A 22,672-nucleotide genomic window follows, 5' to 3' on the forward strand; every position below is an offset into this window, starting at 1 on the left:
CTTTTCACTGAATATCATGAACGCGACTGAACCCGAGCGAGCGGAGCGAGCGAAGGGGGAGGGGAGGGTGTGGGAGGGGGGTGTCCCCCCTCTCACGGTAAGAACTTTTTTGCATTTTGATGTTGTAAATGGTGCAATTTGATGCATGTTATTGCGCGTTTTATCGACGTGAAACAGTCCCACTTGTTTAAGGTAGCAGTATATTTTAGTGTAGATTATTATTGAACAATTTGCCTATAAAATGGTATATTTTTAAATACACTTCTTGTATTAATTCTTTTCACTGAATATCATGAACGCGACTGCGGTAAGAACTTTTTGCATTTTGATGTTGCAAATGGTGCAATTTGATGCATGTTTTTGCTCGTTTTATCGACGTGAAACAGTCCTACTTGTTTAAGGTAGCAGTATATTTTAGTGTAGATTATTATTGAACAATTTGCCTATAAAATGGTATAATTTAAACACACTTGTCAATATTAATTCTTTTCACTGAATATCATGAACGCGACTGAACCCGAGCGAGCGGAGCGAGCGAGGGGGGAGGGTGTGGGAGGGGGATGTCCCCCCTCCCACGGTAAGAATTTTTTGCATTTTGATGTTGTAAATGGTGCAATTTGATGCATTTTTGCGCGTTTTATCGACGAGAAACAGTCCCACTTGTTTAAGGTAGCAGTATATTTTGATGTAGATTGTTATTGAACAATTTGCCTATCAAATGGTACAATTTAAATACACTTCTTGTGTTAATTCTTTTCACTGAATATCATGAACGCGACTGAACCTGAGCGAGCGGAGCGAGCGAAGGGGGAGGGGAGGGTGTGGGAGGGGGGTGTCCCCCCTCCCACGGTGAGAACTTTTTGCATTTTGATGTTGCAAATGGTGCAATTTGATGCATGTTTTTGCGTGTTTCAACGAGTTGAAACAGTCCCACTTGTTTAAGGTTGCAGTATATTTTAGCGTAGATTATTATTGAACAATTTTCCTACAAAATGGTATATCATTTAAATAATCTTCTTGTATTAATTCTTACACTGAATATCATGAACGCTGTCTGCAGTTCAGCAATCAAACAAAAAAAGCATGCACACGAGGGTGTAGATAGGGGCATATCCCCTCCCACACGAAGGTGTTTTTGCGTTTTCAGACCTGAAATTCAGCGGTCTGGTGCAAATTTTTGGTGCAATATTATACTTTTTCATCGAAGTGTTAAAATCACGGAATTTAGCTCTTATTCCGAATGTGCACCATCTGTGTGTATGTATAAAGTCTAGTGAGGTAGAGCTTAGGGGAAGGGGGATTCCCCCTCCCGCTCGGGGAGCTTTTGCGTTTTTAGAATTGAAATAAAGCGATCTGGGTATAGCCACAGTCTACTTCTATGCATGGCGGAAGGGGGGGGGGGGGAGGGGCGGGCGAGCAGGGAGAAGGCGTGGGCGAGTGTTATCTCTACCCTTCCCTTCCGATGGAGCTTTTGCCTGAAATTGAGATATCTCGTATACGCACAATTGATGGAATCAACATTTGGGAAATCACACACACACACAAAAAAAAAAAAAAAATGATGGGGGGGGGGGGGGCTGAGGGAGGAAAGGGTCGATTAAAAGGGGAAATTCCCCTTATAGATGAGGGAACCTTGAGTTTTCGGAATATAAGTGATAAGTCTTGCATGTGCACTCAGAATTATTCATATTTTTTTTTTGTGTGTGTAAATCTAAAAAGTGTACTAAGCTAGGGAAAGAGGCACAGAGGGGGAGGGTTTGGGAGGGGGATACCCCCTCCCAAGCACGAGAAATTTTGCATATTTTGAATTGAAATTCAACGATCTGGTGCACACTTTGAGTGAAATATTCAAAAAAAAATATCTTATTTGATGAAAGGTTGCAAAGGAGACCCGCTTCATGTGCATGCAAACAGTATACACGCATTTTTTTTTTTCGCCTCCCAAATCCCCGGTCCAAATCTTAGGGGGGGGGGGGGCGACCGCCCCCATCGCCCCCCCCGGCTACGCCAGTGGGAAAATGATACGTAGCCCCACCCGTTGAGAAATTTGTTATGTAAAATCGCGCTTAGCTTACGTACATCACAGCGACTGGGCTGTGATGTCGCTAGTATGGTTGAGTGTCTTGTACAGCGATACAATGTTTTCATTTCAACCAAAACTTACAGTATCTCACAAATTCCCTGAAATTTTACTCACATAGAGAAAAACTACTCTGAATTCACAAGGGTGAACGCATCGGGTGTTATTTTGATGCACTCAATTGCGTTGTGTGTATACAGGCCTGTGTAGGGTAGGCCTGGCCTAGAGTAGACCTATACTTTGAAACCAACACCCTTACCCTCTATTTCCAAAAGTAAAACGTGTAAAGTGCACGTAATGCTTTTCCAATGTGCATTTATGATCTAAGGTATCATTCATGTTGCTGTTGATCTTGTTTATCATCGCGTTTCTTAGTAATATTTGGACATCCTAAAATTCCCAGTGAATATTATTACACAAGAGACGTTTGGGATGTCTACTCATCCATCCAAGAACCACTGCGCCTAGTCTTGTGCGTAAAAGTTCGTTCTCTACACACAATGCTATAAATAGAAGGGATGTCGGTTTCAAAGTACCACTAGCAGTGTACCGGTAGTTACTCTACAGTGTTGATTTGTTGGAAACCTGGATCTGGATCTGGATGAATACGCTGAAAAACTCTGGATAGAGTATCACTCAGCACTATACATGTACGTGTACGTGTATTATATTTGTAACTTTATGTTCTGTTTAGGTTACAACTAGAGATCGGTGTAAGAATGGATGGTCAGTGCTAAATCTGTTCATTACCAAGCAATAAAGCTAAGCCTTAAATGCCCAAGAAACTATACTAACAATACTAAACAATACTAGGGTGAAACAATAGTGAAAAATTATAGCCTCAAATACTCAAATAACAGTAGAGACCAACAAACAAAAAAATCTTTAGACTGGTCCTCAAAGGGAGAATCAGGCCAGAGGCAGAGCCCAGCACAGAGTAGCATCATGAGCATTACCTAAGGAAACTGCTTAGAAGTTCTAAGGTATTGTTAGGACTACATACTACAAATGTACATATTATTTACAAGATGTGTCTTTCACTTTTTGATTTAAAAAATTATCTATCCCGATGTTAACTTAAGGTACCGATAACAGTATTGAATGCAGCTTTGCTACCTTCCTGAGCCTCAGCTTCAGGTCTAACTTTGCTGGACCTGAATCTAAGTCTGCAGTACAATTTTTTTGGATCTAAATTACTCTAAAACCAAAATCAGTAATATCTAAAACACATCAAATTTCGAACTAGATTACCAAAATTTTGTTTATTTGGGAGAGAAGACACATTCTATCAGCACTGTAGACTCTAGAAATATTTTCTTTCTTTAAAACAGGTGTCATCTTTGACTTTGACGCGAGAACCGTTCTGACATTAGGCCTAGACGATGCAACAATAAAGTGTAAAAGGTAAGATAGTCTCGATATAATTATGAACATTCTAATAGTTGATAAATTAGCAGTCAGATTCCAAATTTGTTCTACATTTAAACCACAGCTGTAGTTCTGTATTTTACTTATTTCTAATCTCTAGGATTTCATATCCAGTGTAACCTATATTCCCTTTCCAAATTAGATAAGGAAAGCCAGTTGGAACCGCAGAGTCAACATTTTCAAAATGTTCACTATGCTCTGTCTCTAGCCCCAGTTTATACCATGTAGAAAATCTTTCAATTTGTACATGTTAATACCAGCGTCTTATTTCTGATGATTTAAAAAAAAAAAAACAATCATAATCATATCGAGTTATTTGATACCTGACTGTATCCTTATTCGAAACAGGTTTCATCTCTGGAGGCAGAGCCTGGCACTGAGTAGCATCATGAGCATGACATAAGGAAACTGACAGAAGGTCTAAGGTACTATTAGTGACTAGATACTAGATGTATACAAGATAAGATCAAATTTTGAACTAGATTACCAAAATTTTGTTGATTTGGTGGAGAAAACACTTTCTGTCAGCACTGTAGACTCTAGACTCAATCTAAATCTGTAGTAGTATGGATTTAGGTGTAGGTCTTACTTTAGTACGTGTACTCAGGACTCTCACAAGACATTAATGACTCCGCACAACTGATCTATAAATTGGAAACTACATTTAGTCAAATTTGTGCGTGTAATCTCTAACTGTAGGCTGTATATGGATACTTTCTTTAAAAAAAAAAGAAGAAAAACCTTTTCGTTCATTAAAACAGGTGTCATCTTTGACTTGGACGCGAGGACCGTTCTGACGATGGGCCCAGACGATGCAACAATAAAGTGGAAAAGGTAAGAAAGTGTAGATATAAACATTTTAATAGTTGATAGATTAGCAGTCAAAATTTTCTTTGAAATATTCAAAATGTTCACTTATGTCTCTAGCCTCAGTTTACACCATGGAGAAAATCTTTCTGTTTGTACACTTTAATGCCAGCGTTTTATTTCTGATGATTAAAAAAAAAAGAAATCAAAATCATATCAAGTTATTTGATACCACTGACTCTATCCTTATTTGAAACAGGTTTCATCTCTGGAGGCAGAGCCTGGCACTGAGTAGCATCATGAGCATGACATAAGGAAACTGTCAGAAGTTCCAAGGTACTATTAAGACTAGATACTACATGTATACAAAATGAGACTTTCAATGTTTGGATTAAAAATTATCTATCCCTATGTTAACTTAAACAGTATTGAGTGCAACTTTGCTAACTTCCTGGGCTTGAGCTGAGGTCAAACTTTGCTGGACCTGGATCTAAGTCTGCAGTACGGTTTTGGATCTAAATTACTCTCAGACCAAGTTCAGTAATATTTAGAACAGATCAGTTTTTTTTTAACTAGAATACCAAAATTTTGTTTATTTGGTGGAAAAAAACACTTTCTGTCAGCACTGTAGACTCTAGACTCGATCTAAATCTGTAGTAGTATGGATCTAGGTGTAGGTCTTACTTTACTACTCAGGACTCTCACAAGACATTAATGACTCCCCACAACTGATCTATAAACTACTGGAAACTACAGCTAGTCAAGTTTTTGCATGTAATCTCTAACTGTAGTGTGTATATGGATACTTTATTTTAAAAAAAAAATGTTTCTTTCTTTAAAACAGGTGTCATCTTTGACTTGGACGCGAGGACCGTTCTGACGTTGGGCCTAGACGATGCAACAATATAGTGGAAAAGGTAAAACAGTCTAGATATAAACATTTTAATAGTTGAGAGATTAGCGGTCAGATTCCAAATTAATTCTACATTTAAACTACAGCTGTAGTTCTGTATTTCACTTATTTCCAATCTCTAGGATGTCATTTTGAGTGTAGCCTATATTCTCTTTCCAAGCTACATAAGGAAAGTCAGTTCCACAAGGTGAAAATTTTCTTTGCATGTTCAAAATGTTCAATATATAGAGTATTATGTGTCTATCCGCAGTTTATACCATGTAGAAAATTTTCTGTTTGTACAATTTAATGCAAACGTTTTATTGCTGATGATAAAAAAAAAAAAACCCTTCATAATCAAGTTATTTGATACCTGACTCTATTTTTATTTGAAACAGGTTTCATCTCTGGCTTTGATGGAAGGACCGTCCTCCTACATGACAATGCAACAGAGACGAGGATAAGAAAGTCTAACTCGATTTAGGGTCAATTCACTGACACAGATTCAGCAGAGATCCATTCCAGATCATTATATTTTACATGAAGACTAACTACCCTGAAATTACAAGTTTCAAACCTTCATGAAAGAAGTGAAGATTTATTTATTTTCATTTCATTTCTTGTATTTCCATTTTCATAATTAGCTTACAGTGTTTGCATAAAAAATCTCAGTTGAACACTCAAATGTTCATTTTCTTTACTTCTGGCTTTGCATATTATTGTATGAAAGATGCAATTCAAATGATCCCCCCCCCCCTCCAACAAAAACAAACAAACAGAAAAATGTAATGATTGTCCCCATCTCAAAGTAGAAGCTATTTAAGAATTGAATGTTTCAATGAAAATATGTTTTTCATTAGTTCATTTTTAGGGATTTCAATTTTTCATATAAGGTTTGTTTCTCATTTCTGAAATTAGTTTCACAAAGGACATTGTGGGTATTATGCACAGTGTGAAGAAAACAATTTGTACATACAATTTTGATATGTTCAATTGCACAGATTTTAATGATTATTGTTGAAACGGTCTTGATCTTAACTCTTTATGTGCCATGGTGGAAACCCCCTGTGTGCCACGTTATTCTGAGACAGGAAGGTAGTCATGCTCTGAGAAAGAATTATGTTTTTCCAATTTGTATAACTCCTACAAATTTCTGTTAAGAGGGGCATACTAGCAGGCAAAATTAAAGAGGAATGCCAAGCTTTGTTTACAGATAGATTGTATGACGAATCTATTTTCAATTTTTCTTTTGAATGACCAGTTCCTACATTACTGCAAAGGTATGACTTTTGCACACAAAACTGTGACAAAAACTTAGAATGTACGAGCAAATCTAGTTGTGAACGCCGCTTGATAGTCAATTACCACATAGAATGCAAGCCGTATAATGAGAGGAACAAAAGCACGAGAGACGCTTTCATTGTGCCGCGGGATTAGCAGTGATTAGTGATTTATCGATCGGTTTTGGCGGCTTTGTTTGTTGAGCAGAATATGCGAAGTTGGCACGCCGTCGACTGAGTCGGACGTGCGAACGTGGCACATAAAGAGTTAACTGTTACAAATGTTCACTGTCTTACCATTGTTTTTGTTTTTTTTTTTGTTTTTTTGAAAATCAAGGTTGCTTATTTGCGAGTGCAAAGGAAACCTACAGATATCCAGGAATGCGTTTCTGAAACCGATATAGATTGTCACATTGCAGCATTAAATGGAATGTACTGAATTTGAATTAGCAGTACACATGTATTCGTTTGATTTTTGACTACTTGTATTAAAGGTTTGTTGAGTGTTCATGACTTGAAAGGAAACAAAGGACATTGTAGGTAATATGCACGTTATGAAGAAGACAATTTGTACATACATGTACCATATTGATCTGTTGAATTGCGCACTTTTAAATGATAATTCTTAAGAGGGTGCTGATCTTAATTGTTTGTTCACTATTATACAGTTTTCTTGTGAAAATCAATATCGCTAAATTATGAGTGCAGGCATAACCAGCAAAAACCCCAAAGTATCTTTTTTTTTTAATTGTTATTATAATGCAGTATTAAATAGAATGTACAGAATTCAACTTATTCATAAAAGTTGAATTTTAAGTGATATTAATTTTGTATTTACCTACAGACTACCAGGTAGTTTCAATCAGAATCCACGAAGTGTAATGCCTGTAACCACACCATGAAATAAAGAAGTGGGTGTAGGGTAAATTTGAATAAGTGTGCGTTTTGATGTACGTACATATGTTATGACAGTCTGGAGAAATGAAAAGAGGAGAAAGAGGGAGAGAGTCAAATGAGAGAGAGAGAGAGAGAGAGAGAGAGAAAGAAAAAAAAGACAGAAAATGAAGAGAAGAAAAAAAAAGTAAAAGTCAAATGAGAGAAAAAAAAAGAAAGTGACAGAGAAAGATAGAGAAAAGAAAAGAGGAAAAAAAGAGTAACATGAGAGAGATAGAGAGAGAGAGAACGAAAAAAAAAAGAAAGAAAAAGAGAGGAAGAGAAATGAAGAGGAGAAAGAGAGTCAAATGAGAGAGAGAGAAAGAGAGTCGGGATAAGACAGAGAAAGAAAGAGAAATGAAAAGAGGAAGAGAGAGTCATATAGCATGTGTATTACTTATGCGCGCGTAAAGATACGTCGGTTTGCGAAAACTTTACTGCTCGTCTCTGTGCAAGTCTCGAGGACGCGCACCAATACGTCACCCATATTTCTCAGTGAGAGTCCTGTTTTCGTGGTTTCGCGTAGTGACGTACCACTTTGCTTGCTTATTTCTTCCATTTTCTTGTGTGTAACAACTGAAAATTCATATCATCAGACAGAATGATACCTTACTATGCTAACATTCAAAAAAAATCCGCAATCCAGTGCAATAATATACCCGTATTTATCGTTTGGAAAATAAGACATCTTTAAATGCGTTTTTCTCGAAACTATCTTTTCGCATCGCGCGCCGAGACACGTCGGTTTGCAAAACCAGCGACGAATTAAAGCCGCTTGATGCCTTTGCTCACTACACAACTAAAAAGGTATAAACAACATTAAAAATTTGTTTCATAACATGACTTCATTGTTCGGAATAAAAACAAAACGTGAGATGTTGTAATGTGAGCTGAAGTTCAACTCAGGGCGTCGATCCGTTTTCACAATTGGGTAGGGGAGTTGAGCAAAGAAAATATGGAGAATATATGAGGGGTACCCCCCTCCCCCCCCCTCCCCCCCACACACACACACGCAAACACGAGGGAGATTTTGCATTTTCGGACCTGAAATTCATCAATCTGGTGCGCACTGCTGGTAAATATATATATATATATATATATATATATATATATATATATATATATATATATAATATATATATATATATATACATATATACATATATATATATATTTATTATATTCGTTTCTTATCAAAAAGGCAAGAAAATACATACAGAAATTTGTGAATGACCAAATCGTAGTGTATTAGCTCCTGTATCTCCTCTTCAGCGTGTGCGGCCTCACTTTGTACTATTAAGTGTACGGAAGTAAGGGGCGGAGGGAAGAGAGAGGGTAGCGCCTTCCACACGAAGGAGCTTGCCTTTAGCATTCTTTTGGCACTGAGGTTTATACTACCTCTAAAAATAATGTAGATATCCGATTGGTCGATTGCCCATCACGTGACGTTAAGTTAAGTGTACCATCGCACGCAGTAAAAGTCAGCCTTGACATTTTGTTTGAGCAAAATTGGATAGCGAATGGCTGCCGTCACCAATTTCCATTGACTTCCGTGTTAAACTCACGATCGACTCGATTCTTTTTTGTTCCATTGCACGACTCTGCATGGTGTCACAATAAACAATCATTTGCCGCGCGCACTCAATAATTACAATTGAACTTAGAAGCACTAACTTTTGCCACGCATTTTTTGTAAACAATTTCAACCGATGCATTTCGCGTACATACGTACACGGTATCACTGTAAATGTACGACTACCCACTTATCCTTCACTGAAATGGTTGCTAGTCTAAGTGCCAAAGCCAGATGCCGGGCCTATTTTTCATTTAACGTCCACCAATTGTTTTTTGATGGTTCAATCATGTTTTGAGAGTCCTGAATCTGATGCGTGATGACCCAACTCTAACATCTTTGAGGAATTTGGCATATTCAAGTTGGTCGCCAAATGGCAGCCAATTAAAACCAGAAATTCCCATGTATTTCCTTCTAAATAGTGACAAATTGAAAACAATTGATAGTTCTATCCTATTTCGAGGGTGCTAAATACGAATCGGCATGATGAGACTCCTGCATCCTTGAAGGTTTGCAGATATTCAAGATGCCTGCCAAAATGGCAGCCAAGTTAAACCGGAAATTGCTATATATTTCCTTGTTAATGGTGAGAAAATGAAACAATTGATGATTTTACACCTATTTCGAGGTTGATGAATCTAAATCTGGATGGTGCAACTTGTGCATCCTGGAGGATTCTGAGATATTCAAGATGGCCGACGATCATGTCCTACAAACCCTGAAATTCCTGTCGATTTCCATCTGAATAGTGAATAAATTGAAAATAAGTGGTGTTTATACGCCATTTTGAGGATACTGAAGCCAAATTTGCGTGATGCAACTTTTGAGTCCTTGAGATATATATTTTTTTTTTTATATTCAAGATGGCGGCCAAAATGGTCGCCAGAATCAGAAATGTATTTTCATCCGAATGGTGAAAAATTGAAAACGCTTGATGCTTTTACTTTTTTTTCGAGGATGATAATTGCACATTTGCATAATCCAACTCCTGCATCCTTGAGGGCGCCAATTAAAACCGGAAATTCCTATGCATCTCCTTCTAAATGGTGAGAAATGGAAAACAATCATTATGGTTTTATGCTATTTCGAGGTTGCTGAATAAGAATCTTGATGATGCAAGTCCTGCATCCTTGATACCTTATATTCTATGTACTATCATTACGTCACGTATGGATGAAGTTACTGAGTATCACAAAAGCAACCAAAACGTGGCACTTTTTGCTAGGATTAAACACAGTTAAACGAAGCAATGAAGTCGAAATTGATTTTCCCCATTTTTTCTGAAAGCTCAATTCTTCTCCTACATATTAGAAAGTTTGGGCTAAACAAAAGAAAATGTAAAAGATTTCTAGTACATTTATTTTCTAGAATGTTGTTATTTGGCACGTCTTTGAATCTCTTATTACTTAATAACCGTCTACACCTTCTCTACACTTTCAAGATTATTAACTTTTGAAAAAAAAAAATAACGCTACTGCTTTAAAAGTTGACATCAGCCTCGAACAGAGAAAGTCAACACAGCGTGTTCAGTTTCAAGGCCGTGTCACACCTTTCCGGGCAAGCCTTGCGTGCGACTTGCAAAGAACAATGTTGACTACCCGGAGGTCCCCGTAGATGACCCGTACATGACAGTACCTAGCATGTTTCTCAACCGTAGTCGCCCAGAGGTGCGCACGCATTTTTTTTTTTTTTTTTTTACCCGCAACTATGTTTAGCCCTGTCACACGTTTCCGGGCAAGCTACTCGGGCTTGTTGCGTGTAGAGATTTTTTCAGCATACGGGACCATTTCTGAGGGCGGACAAGGATTTTGGCGAGTCAGTGCATGTGTCTTACTTGCTGGAGGCGTTCTGCGTAAATTCTACTTGCGAGTATACTGTGTATCTTGTGTACAAGTCGCGTGGAGGCTGACAACTCTGTGAAGGAATTCCTCTGAAGGAATGGCAGAAGTGCCACAGAATGTCATTATCTGCGTTGTCATCCTGTCATTGGCTGCATACGGGGACTGAAAAGTACCTGCGTGGGAGTTGCCTGCGAGGCGCTGCCGCTAAAGGCCTCTTACTGGTGTTCTGCGTGGACCTCTCCAAGCATCCCCGCGACTCATCCGGAAAAAGAAATGGTCGTGCTGAAAACTTGGCTGCCGCGGTTAGATCGGACTTGGGTGCGCGCCATCGGGTAACTCAAGGCGAGATACGCGCTAGGTACTCTCAGGTCTGGAGTGGACCACCTGCGGAGAGCTCCGGGTAGCAAATTCGTTTCCCCGCAAGTCAAGTCGCACAACTTCCCCAGATACGGTAAAACAAGGCCTTGAGCATGCTCAAAACTTGTTCCGAGTGAGTCATGTGGGTTCGCTCGCAGAGGTACACGCAGACCACCAGTATGAGACCCTTACCAGCAGCTCCGCCCCTCGCAGGCAATTTCAACGCAGGTACATCTCAGTACCTGTATGTCGCTCGTAACAGAACAGGTTTCAAAGCTCTCGCGCAGGTCACACGGAATACACGCAAGTAGAAGGTAAGTAGTACGTGTCCAGTCGGTGAGAAACAGGTGCGAAACTCGCAAACATTCTTGTCCGCCTGCGGAAAACTCTCCTGCGCGCGGAAAATCCCTCCTCGCAACAAGCCCGGTTAGCTTGCCCGTAAAGGTGTGACACGGCCGTCAGCATAGTCAAATAATTTCTTTCTTGTTTCTTCTTCTGTTGTTCTTTTTTTTTCCGACGGAGCGTAACGTTCTCTCTCTCTTTTTGTCTCATTTATCGCAAAAGTGCGCGGTACAGAACTTTTTACTTCAGACCTCTTTTCTCAGCACACACTTTCGCAGAGCGTGCGCCTGCTTCTTTCCAGTATTCAGAAAGGTAGTCGGAGAGTCTATTTGAATCAAGCTACATATACCTTGAAGCATAGATTCTGCTCTTCAAACATATGCCCCTAACGAAATCCATGTCTGGCCACCATTTTATGTTGGTTTTGTGATGAAAAAAAATGAGACCACATACAACTACGATCTTGTCCTCCTACTTGAAGTTGTCGTGATTAAAAAAAAAACCAACAACATTTCTTTAACAATCATTCTCTTCCTTTCAGCAAACAAATCAACCTGTGATCACCCTGGAAACGTCTCGCATGGAACATGGAATTTGAACACCACACTACTTGGCTCCATAGTCACCCTCGAGTGTGATGAAGGTTACATCATCAATGGTAGCTCAACTTTGCTTTGTGTGGGGTCGACACAACTACCAGTTTGGAACGCATCCACCCCATCTTGTCAAATAGTCAAACGTAATGTCAAACATTACTCCTTCAATATATTTGACAGGAGGAAAAATAAAACATACCATGTCACACCGTTTTCATGTTTATATCTGTTTAATGTAAGGTAAGCGTTTGACAATCATGGCTGATGTTTTATCTTATTGTGATCAGCCTACGTGTTTTACGTTATTTCAAGTTTTAAAATATTGGATTGTAAGTAAGCATAAAGCAGCTCCCAGGTGAGTATAACCATAAAAAGCAAGAAAAAACAAATTGCGCTAATCTATGCAGTGGGTGATTGACTTTCAATACTCTTAACATGTGTAGAAAAAATGACACCGATCTTTTTGTTCACATCCGCTCTCTCTCTCTCTCTATTTTTTTTTTGTCCGTTTGTTTTTGCTTCTTACCCACGGCGATGAAAATCGACAGTTATGAAAAGGGCCCCGTATATTTGTTTGTTTGTTGTTTGATTGTGTACTAGATAACAAGGGAATGGTTGAAAAGATTTGCACCAAATGTTCAGGGAATGTTTGGATAGTGACAGTAAAGAATCGATTACATTTTGGTGATAATCGGGTGACCTCTGCAAATTCTGTGTGACCTTATAGTTTTGACCCCGGAGTATAGAATGATGGGGTGACTACTCGAACATTTTTCCATTTCGTACTTTGCACATTTTCCGCTATATACGAAAGCAAAACTCCCAGACGACGAATATTTGTCTTGAAATGTTCGTAAAAATTCCAAAATGTACGTTTTTTGTTTTTGTTTTTTTACAAAAAAAAATAGTCCTTCTGAATTTGTGAAAATTGTGGTGAAAGTTCGCTTTTCGTCGTCACGATATATCCCGTATTCAGTGATATTTCTTTATTAATGTATTTTTGTTATGTTTTGTTTTGTTTTGTTTTTGTTTTTTCGTTGGGGGAGCATTCCTCAGTGCCTCAGCTTCGCACTCTTTTTCATTGTAAAGTGTTTTGGTGGAAGTGACGTCAGTTCAAACTTCCGTTCTTAAAAAAGAAAAAAATTACCAAACAGAAACATTACTTCTATTAAAGCAGTTTGGGTCTTTATGTCTTAAAAGATAATTATTTAGTGCATGAAATTGCCGAAGAGTCTTCAAAAGTCGAGAGCAAGATGATGAAGCGAGCAGCTGGACATTGCTCACATACAGGCATTATCGTGAAATAAGTGAAAAAAGCAAATGCAATGTCACCCTGTAGTTTTTACTCCATATTATAGTATCGCAACTAATCCGTAGAAACACTAAGGCGTGGGTCAGATGCTGCCTTTGACGGCCCCTCTCGTTATCTTTTTTTCAAGCGCCATTGAAATTTTACAAAGCATATATAACTTATATAATAATATTGATGATTTACATAAGTGAATCATTGTATATAACGGATGTTTATCCTGAGAGTCATATGAATGTCAAATGACAAAGTATAGGAAACCGCCATCATCAGTCCTGGCATCAATGGCGACCCGGGGTACATGAAATGTATTGGTATGAAGAAAAAAATAGGCAAAATAAACAACCAACCCATGTAAAAAAGAAATATTGTTGTTATTTTGTTAACTTTTCAAACAAGATAATTATAATGATTTACAAATGAATCTTATTGTGAACAATCATACAAAGTTAGTTTTACATGTAATTTCATGGATCAGGTTCGTGCGACTAATTTTGGGAGCTGAGTAAGTGTTTGGCAGTGTTTGGAAAACAACAGTGACATCTGAAGAAAATGGGACAATTCATTCAAAAGTAATGAACGTGTAACCACTCAGTGCAGTAATCGACGGTATTAAGACAATGCACAGGGAATCCAAAAACTTTCATATTACGGATGAGCGTGTACTTCCTTTCATCTTTTTTTTTTTAATGTAAAGTAGTGATCCATCCTTCGAATTATGTCGAATTATGTTTACGTTATTTTTTTTTCAGTAGTTTTCATGCAGCGACTTAATAAACTGTTGAGGTCTTCCCTCATGGCTCAAAACTTTGGACAAAAAAGAACGAAAAATCATCTATTGACGAGTTGTACTAATATTGTTGCATTCAATCAATCGACACAAGAAGTGGGTGGTCTTCTTCTTTAAGAGGCTAATTGGATTCAAACTGTTGAATTTTTTCAAAGATTTTGTACATGAAGCTACCATAAATCAAGCATATTATTTGCATTTCTGATGTCAACCAAACACTTATTCAAAGACCTTTCTTGTAAAACGGGCCTATGTTGATGATTTATTTTTTTATACAGTGTAGTTTCTAGCGAGTGCTTCGGAATGTATAGGTTTTCAAGTCTGATCAATTAAACATTGACTAAAAATAACGGAAGTCGCATTTATCGATTATCCTCTCAGAAACATTAAATCTTATTCATACATGTTTACGCGAACGACGGTAGCAAGAGCTCAGAATCATCTTGGATTTTCGTTTCCCATGAACGTTCGTGCATGTATGTCACAAGTAATTAAATGTGCATTTTCTGCACAAGCCAGACTCCGTACCTGCTTACTGTGCATTACTATAGGCCAATGTATACGTAACAGAATAAATCTAATTAGGTGTTGGAGGCGTACGTTTAAATGCCTATTGTTCTAAGCCAATTACATTATCTTTAATTCTTTATATGCATCATTCACACTGACCGATAGTCATTGATATTCTACTGCGAAGAAAGTTTAGTTTTTTGTTGTTGTCTTTTTTTTTTTGCAAATCTAAAGAAAAGGGGTTTGAATATGACTCCAGAGAATAGAAATCCGTAAAACAATACACTTTAATAGCTGCTTCTAAGGAAAATCAATTATTTTATGATCCAAAAACTGTTGGAAATCTTCAAGGTAATGTCACTGAAAAAAAAAAGAACATTGTGTCCTAAAGGACTATTTCAGGGTGACGCGAAGGCTGCCATCTATACACTATATCTACTTATAAGTGAAAGAGTAATTGTAAAATTTTTGGGTAATGGATTGAAAAGTTAAAAGTCATAGCGATCTAAAAGTACTTTAGATAAGCTTAATCTCCCAATAACTCAAGAACGGATAACCGCATTTCTACCAGACTCGCAAGATGTCATTGTAAAGACGAGATAGAAAGAAAGAGAGAGCGAGAGTGAGAGAGAGAGAGAGAGAGAGAGAGAGAGAGAGAGAGAGAAAGAGAACAATTCAATTTTGGCCATGACGACAAACCTCAAAGACTATAAAGGATATAAAATAAGCGTAATTCCTCAATAACCGAAGAACGGGTGATCGTGTTGTCTGTGTTAGTAATAAAGTAGGAGAGAAAATAAAAATCCTTTCGCGTCATGTGGTCAAATGACATCGGAGTCATAAAGGACATGATATCAGTTGAATTTCCCAATAAACCACCAACAATGGATGACCAGGGCCCCGTTTCATAAAAGATGTTAGGATGTCAACTCTTGCTGGAATGACAACTTCCCATAGCAACAGCCAATCAGGAAGCTGGATTCTTGTCGTTACCATGACAATTGTCATTCCAGCAAGAGTTGCTATCATATCAACTTTTTATGAAATGGGGCCCAGATTGTCACCAAATGAATTGTTTCTAAAAATAATGTCGCCGTGCATTTCCTTGTGTTGAAGATACTCAGTACAAACTGACAATCTTTTTATATATTTGTTCTTTCTATAATAGCTCCTTGATTGAGGTCCGTATTCTCGGTCTAGTGTTCCTCTATTCTTTAATTCCTAGGGATGGCCGTTGTGGATGTAAGACCCCTACAGTCTTAGCTCATGGCAAAGAGGACTACACGTTGATCGGATAGTCTTATAGTCTTATAGTCTATAGTCTTAGCTCATGGCAAAGAGGATTACATGTTGATCGGATGAGAGTAGCATGACCTAAATATTTTCTGAATTATGCCATTTAAAGAACTTAGACTAACGCGGAGAAGTTGTTGCCTAATTCTTATATTTCTCATATCATTATGCTTAATTGTTGGTTATATATATCATACATGTGAAGTACTGATGAAAACAAAGATGCCTTACCTCCTGGCACGTGCAAGTGCTACTGTCATGAAAATTATACCTGAGGGATTAAGATCGAGATTCACAGATTATTAAAGGGAACCAAATGATCAACATTCCTTCCATATTTTAGTGTAAAACTAATTTCCGAAGGATAACCATAAGGAGAGACACAGAGTGAGAGAGAGAGAGAGAGAGACCGATCCACACTCATAAATGACTCATATCTGAATTCATAGCTTGACCTTCATTAATAAAGCTACAAAGAATTGTGGAATTAAGAGCGATATTGCGTGTCAGTACTGCAATTTCAACTTCAGGGATGTATTGTCATATCAGCCATTGAACGCCTTGTACGATTAAACCATTGTATGTTCAACCTCTGAGTTTCGATCTATTGAGGTAGAGTTTGTTGTTTTAGCGGCCACTAAAAACACTGAAATGTAAATGATACAATTGTGTTGACACTTCCGTGGGACGTCAACATGTTAATGTAAAGGACAAGTTCACCATCATAGACATATGGGCTGAGTGAATGCAGCAATATTAGTAGAACACATCAGTGAGAGTTTGAGCAAAATCGGACAATCCGTTAAAAAGTTATGAATTTTTGAGGTTTCTACTCAGTCACGGCTGGAAGAAAAGACTACTATAGCTTGTGATGTCACATGAGTACAACGATATAAAGAAAGAATAAAGAAAATTCAACATATTTCCATTTTTCTGGCATAACAAAAGAGCACTCGACTTCTCTCTTTCAGAGGGCAGGGGGGAATAATATTACCCTTAACATACGTCAGTAGCAAGAAGAAGAAATGTGCACTTTATTCAAAAAGTAAAGTTTTGTGAAATTCTCTTTCAATTTTCCTTATATAGTTGTACGCATGTGACACCATATACTGTAGTAGTCTTCTCTTCTATCAGTGACTGCGCAGATACTTAAAATATTTGTAACTTTTGAACGGATAGTCCAATTTTCCTCAAACTTTCACTGATGTGTTCTACTAATATTGCTGCATTCTCTCAATCCTTATGTTTATATATGAAGGTGGACTTGTCCTTTAATGCTAATTTTAATGTTAATATGAATGTTAATGGTGCAGATGTTCGTGAAGGTTCAATCAAACACAAATTTACTTCCAGGTGACGTGTCGACCTGTGATCAGCCTGATAGAGTATCGCACGGAGAATGGGATATAGAGACGATGTCGTTTGTTGGATCGACAGTAACACTGACATGTGATGAAGGTTATCACACCAACGATAGTGCAACCTTGCATTGTATGGCTTCATCGGGGGATAATTCATCGACGAATTCACCAGTCTGGAACGCATCGATCCCATATTGCCAAGAAGACAATGGTAAATTCTGGGAAACATCGCTATATCTATTGTAGCATCAGATGTTAACGTAACCTTACAACACGTACAGACCAGTTACTGTTGTATTATACCCAAAGATTGTAATAATCAACTGAGCGCGTTTTCATAAAGAATTGTTTGTGCGTGTGTGTGTGTGTTCGTCTATGTTTGTTTTTTTTTTTTGTTTACTTTGGTGTGAAATATCATAACCGCCTTGAAAACATTCAGACATTTATCATACGGAGACCAGCATGATTAGTCATGTGTAAGTATCCCCCTATAAAAATATGAATAGGTTTTGAAAATAAAAAAATGTATATAATATATACAAAAAAGTGAAGTGGTTTTATAAAGCGAGCAACAACTACGCCTCAGTTTTGAATCTTCCCTGAACGATCTAGAAAATGAGTATTAAGTGGCTAGGCAAATTCAGCTGCTGTTGCTGGCAGGAAGAACAAACTTCTTTGTTAAGCGTCAGCAACCTTATTCAGCACTGATCCCAACAATGGATGCAAACTGTTTGATTCAAAACCAAAAGAATGCTGTCAAAACCTATGATACAAGAGTTATAGCCTTGGGGAGAATGACACCCCAATACTCATGAAAAAAAAAAAACAAAAACAAAACATAATGGTTTATTTCTTCTGGAAAGTGTTTAGGTTTGGAACCAGATGAGATATCTAATATTTGTTTCGTTCATTTCAATACCTTTTGTGCTTTCTAATTTTTCTCGCAGAGGCTGTTCCTCTTTGGCTGATTTTGCTGGTACCTTGTTTGGTGGCCTTCATAGTACTGATTTCCTTCATTGTACTACTCTGTCGTTTTAATCGAAGTAAGAGGTTAGTCTCATGAAATCTATTCATGTGGTTTATCTCACTAATAGTTGTGGTTGCTTATTCTTTGGTCTTTACGAGTAGGAAAAAACAATTAAATATTGCTTATGCAGGACATACTGAATAAAATGTCATCTAAAATGAAGATAATGATTGTGGAGAGTTTTTGTAAAATTCCTTGCGTGCAAGCAGCCAAACGGCCGTGAGATGGCAAAACAATGTATCTACACGAAACCTCATATCCAGTAGATTGTGTTTCAGTTTTGGAAGGTACGGCTCTTTTTTCTGTTTTTGTTCAATTCTGAAATTATGTAACCCTTCAAGGATCAACAGAATCAACCACATATTGATTGCAAATTGAGTTTACTAGACCCCTTATTTCTAACGATGATTTGCATATTAAAGTCGAAACATACGATGTTTCACTGCATCAACCTAACCAAGCTATTGCTACGGCAAAACAATGCGAGTCTCGTCAATGGCGCGCGTACATGTTACACAATAGCCACATTCACACCCACAAACAATCTCGAGATTTTTCTTTTTTTTTTTTGCAACCATTCAGACGCTCCAAACTAGCGCGATAGCGACCCAACCGTCCACACGTACAAAGAAATATCACGCTTATTGCCGATCGAGATAACAACCCAACCAAACTAGGTCACACAGCGCGCTTAACTGCCTGGGCTTCCCTTTGCCCATTGTTTTTTTGCGCGTCTGAAAGGGTGTCAACAGTTCTGGTCGTGGTGAGGATTTAGCTTTTAACGTTTTGCGAGATATTCAGAAACCACTCTATGAGATGTTAAAGAGCATGCAATCAAAAGTTCATTTGATGAAAATCGGTATTTAAATGGCTGAGATGTCCCCGAAAACGAGATGAAACAAAGAGATCCTAATGAAAGGCGTGGTCTGTCGACTTGTTACTATTATTTCTTTTTTAATATCTTAGCCATATGAAAACCAATTTTCATCAAATAAACGATGAATCCTTTTCCAAATTATATGTTCTTTCATATCTCATAAAAGATTTCTCGTTATTTCATTTAGGAATGTTCAAAACATGAACCCCACCTCAACCAGTATTGCACAGTCCCTTTAAGTGGTGCGGTTCGCGCGCTGTTGTTGTGGTGCTCCTCGCTGTTTTGATGCTCCTCGCTGTTTTGATGTGCCCATTCAATGATAGGATATAAGAACTGGAGTTTCTAAATACATGTACCGACGCACCGGTCGCGGCGGGGGCAAATTAGTGCGCTAACGAGAAATAAACGCAATTAGTTCTTGGGATTAGCATCGTGACGCTGATCGCGCTAATTTTCGGGGTTATGTGCAAACATCTCGAGATTGCGATCGCGATTAAAAATCTTGAGATTTGTGTAACGCTTATTGGTGTACGTGGGTCCCCCCCCCCCCAAATGTTATTCTCTCGCGCGCAGAGTACAACCTATTACTGTGTTAACGTGTATGACAAAACAATGCATTTCACGTAGAATTAAGATTAATTTGTTACAGAATTTGATTACACTACAACCAATTTCACTATGTGACTTCGTCTGTTTTCATGAATCTTTGACATTTGTTCCAATGAATAGTCGTTCTTTCAATAAGCGTAAAATATATGAATATATCTACATATCCTCGATAATTCGCGTTGTTTCTTCGTTGCTAAGTTATTTGTGTGTGTGTGTGTGTGTATTTCGTGGAAATACTTAGACTATTGTACTATGATGAAGTCAGGGTTAATTAGAACATAACAAAGTCGTATTTCTATACTCAGGAAACAAAGGCATCTGATTGAGACTTTTCTTCTTTTTTAAAATTTGTCACATTCTTACTTAAATTTCAAGAACAAAATGTATTTGGAGACGTGTTATAAGCAGAGCTATTTCGTCTTAATGCAGACATACGCGAAATCGAACTCGGGATCAACTGGACGGCGATCACATGCAAACTTCCTTTCCTGGTCGCCAGCCCGCCAATAATGGTTTCCCAATGGACACTTTAGCCAACCACGTCAGCTTACAGGGACGACCAGTTCTTCCAGTTCCACCAGTCCCCGAAGACCGAGAAGGTGGACGGGAGCGTTCGTTTCACCTCTATTACTACCCTGAGGAGATGCGCAGACATTTTGGGATAAACCAACAATTGTCGGAGGGTGCCTTTTCGAATGACAGACGCGCAGATCACAGCTTGACCGTGGATGAACTTTCTCGGGATGAACATTCACACGGAACCCATTGCCTGTCGGGCACATTACATCAAGAGTCCAGGAATACAGACAAAGAATATGGATACCACGAATTCGGCTACAGTGATGTCGGTGGAGTCACGACCTGTGGAGAATATGACATGAATCAGGCTCACCTGTTTGACCCGACTGTCTATAACTCGCTCGATGATCTAACGAGGGGTCCAGTCGTCGTCTCGGGTGCGAAGAGAGGACAAATGACAAAGTGCTCACAAAGCACGAGCTCCTCAACCGGTACAACAAATGAAGGTATGTTTTCTGGATTCCCCGTCAAAGAACAAGCTGTGACATGTCCAGAATGGACAACCACCTACGGCGAAATTGACAATGACAACATCGGTGCAGTGAAGCCACCAGAATACAGGGGGAAACTTCATGATGATGGCCGGTGCCACCCTATTCCCGATCACATTCTGAGGGAAGATTCGTCGACCTCGTTTGCTGCGACAGCTCACAACCATTTGAAGCCCGGGGAAGTATTTTTCTATAAAATGGAACCAAGTGAACCTGAGGATACTACAGTAAGTCAGGTACCACAGAGCCCTTCGGTTTTTGACTCGGATGACTACAGCCTTTTGAACCCGGATCTGTGTCGCGCCTACTATCCCGACCCCGACTCTCAGGAAAGAGGAGCACAGACACTCTACGACAACTGTGATGAGATCAAGTTTGATTTGGCGTCCTACTCAGCTTCCACGAGTACGTGTGAGGAACTCTACGCTACAGTAGATAAGCAGAGAGATAGCCAACCAAATGGAAAGGAAACAATGGCCTGCCACCCAGGCAACACAGATGGAAGAAACGGCGCCGAGACAGCAACTGCACAACTCTACGCAACAGTAGCTAAGAGAGGAGGACGTTTCTCAAAGACAAGTGCTGTGTCCACAGGAAGCTGCGAAGAGCTTTACGCAAAAGTGAATAAACAGAGAGATGGACGTCCAAAAGGAGAATTGCCCATTGATGAGCATCACGCTTCCACACAAGGCAAACACAACACTGGGAAGGCAACTGTGGATGAAATCTATGCAGATGTAGACAATTTGCTGTGGAAGTAGTCCATGTGGGCCGTTGATGAATATCCTACATTTTCTTGTGGAAAAAGTCGTTGTTCGATTAAACTTTCTAAAGTATGTAAGACTGATATCAAATAGGACATCATAAACTACTAACAGCAATGATAAAGCAACCATTAGGTATTGATATTAGATACAGTGCAGGACCGCGGACCCCCCCCCCCCCCCATTATACACACACACCTTTGGTTAGTGAAAAAGAAAGGCAGAAAAATATAACAGGAAAAAATCGGGAAAAATCGCAACACCCAAGAATTAGAATTTTCAAAGATTCGCCCTTATTAAGTTCCCGTCTAAGCACCAGCGTAGCAAAAAAAAAAAAGAGGGGGGGGGGGGGGGAGAAGGGGGCAATGGAGGTGATTGCCCCCTTAAGATTCTGAATTCTGACTGCACAAGACTTATCATTTACATTCCGAACAATCAAGTTCCCTCATGTACAACGGGAATATCCCTTTTTAATCAACCCTTTCTTTTCTCAGTTCCCGCAATCATTTTTTTTTCATAATTTCCCAAATATTCCATCAAATATGGGTATACGAGATATCTCAATTTCAATTTTAAAAAGGCAAAATCTCCCTCGTACGGCAAGGGTGAGGAAAGCACTCTGCCTTGCTTTCTCCCTGTTCGCCCCCCCCCCCACCCTGTGCATACAAGTAGACTATGGCTACACTTTGAGTTTTTCAAATATATGCCACAAAATGTGTGCCCCAAAACGTTTAACTGCAATCAAAAAATACAGACTCTCCCTTATGTAGGCGGGAGAATAAGGCTTATCCCCTCCCACATCATCCTGCTATGTCTCCTTCCACAGACTTGCACTTTTCTGATTGACAAATTTCCAGATATTCCAAGAGAAATGTGCGTCAGATTGTTGAATTTCAGTTCGAGAAAAAAGGCTCCCTCGATTATGGGAGGGGT

General features: G+C 38.8%; 1 protein-coding gene across 1 annotated transcript in view; it reads left to right on the forward strand.

The window, feature by feature from the left end:
- The window catches only part of LOC140246775 (C4b-binding protein beta chain-like), a 35,124-nt gene extending 19,123 nt beyond the window's left edge, over positions 1-16,001 (forward strand). Inside the window, exons 6-7 of the mRNA XM_072326109.1 lie at positions 12,075-12,272; positions 15,964-16,001. Of these exons, the coding sequence (XP_072182210.1) occupies positions 12,075-12,272; positions 15,964-16,001 (236 nt within the window). The remainder of the gene's footprint in view (positions 1-12,074; positions 12,273-15,963) is intronic.
- Positions 16,002-22,672: the final 6,671 nt, after the last annotated feature.

This window comes from Diadema setosum, chromosome 3 (assembly GCF_964275005.1).
Source record: "Diadema setosum chromosome 3, eeDiaSeto1, whole genome shotgun sequence".
Classification (NCBI taxonomy): domain Eukaryota; kingdom Metazoa; phylum Echinodermata; class Echinoidea; order Diadematoida; family Diadematidae; genus Diadema; species Diadema setosum.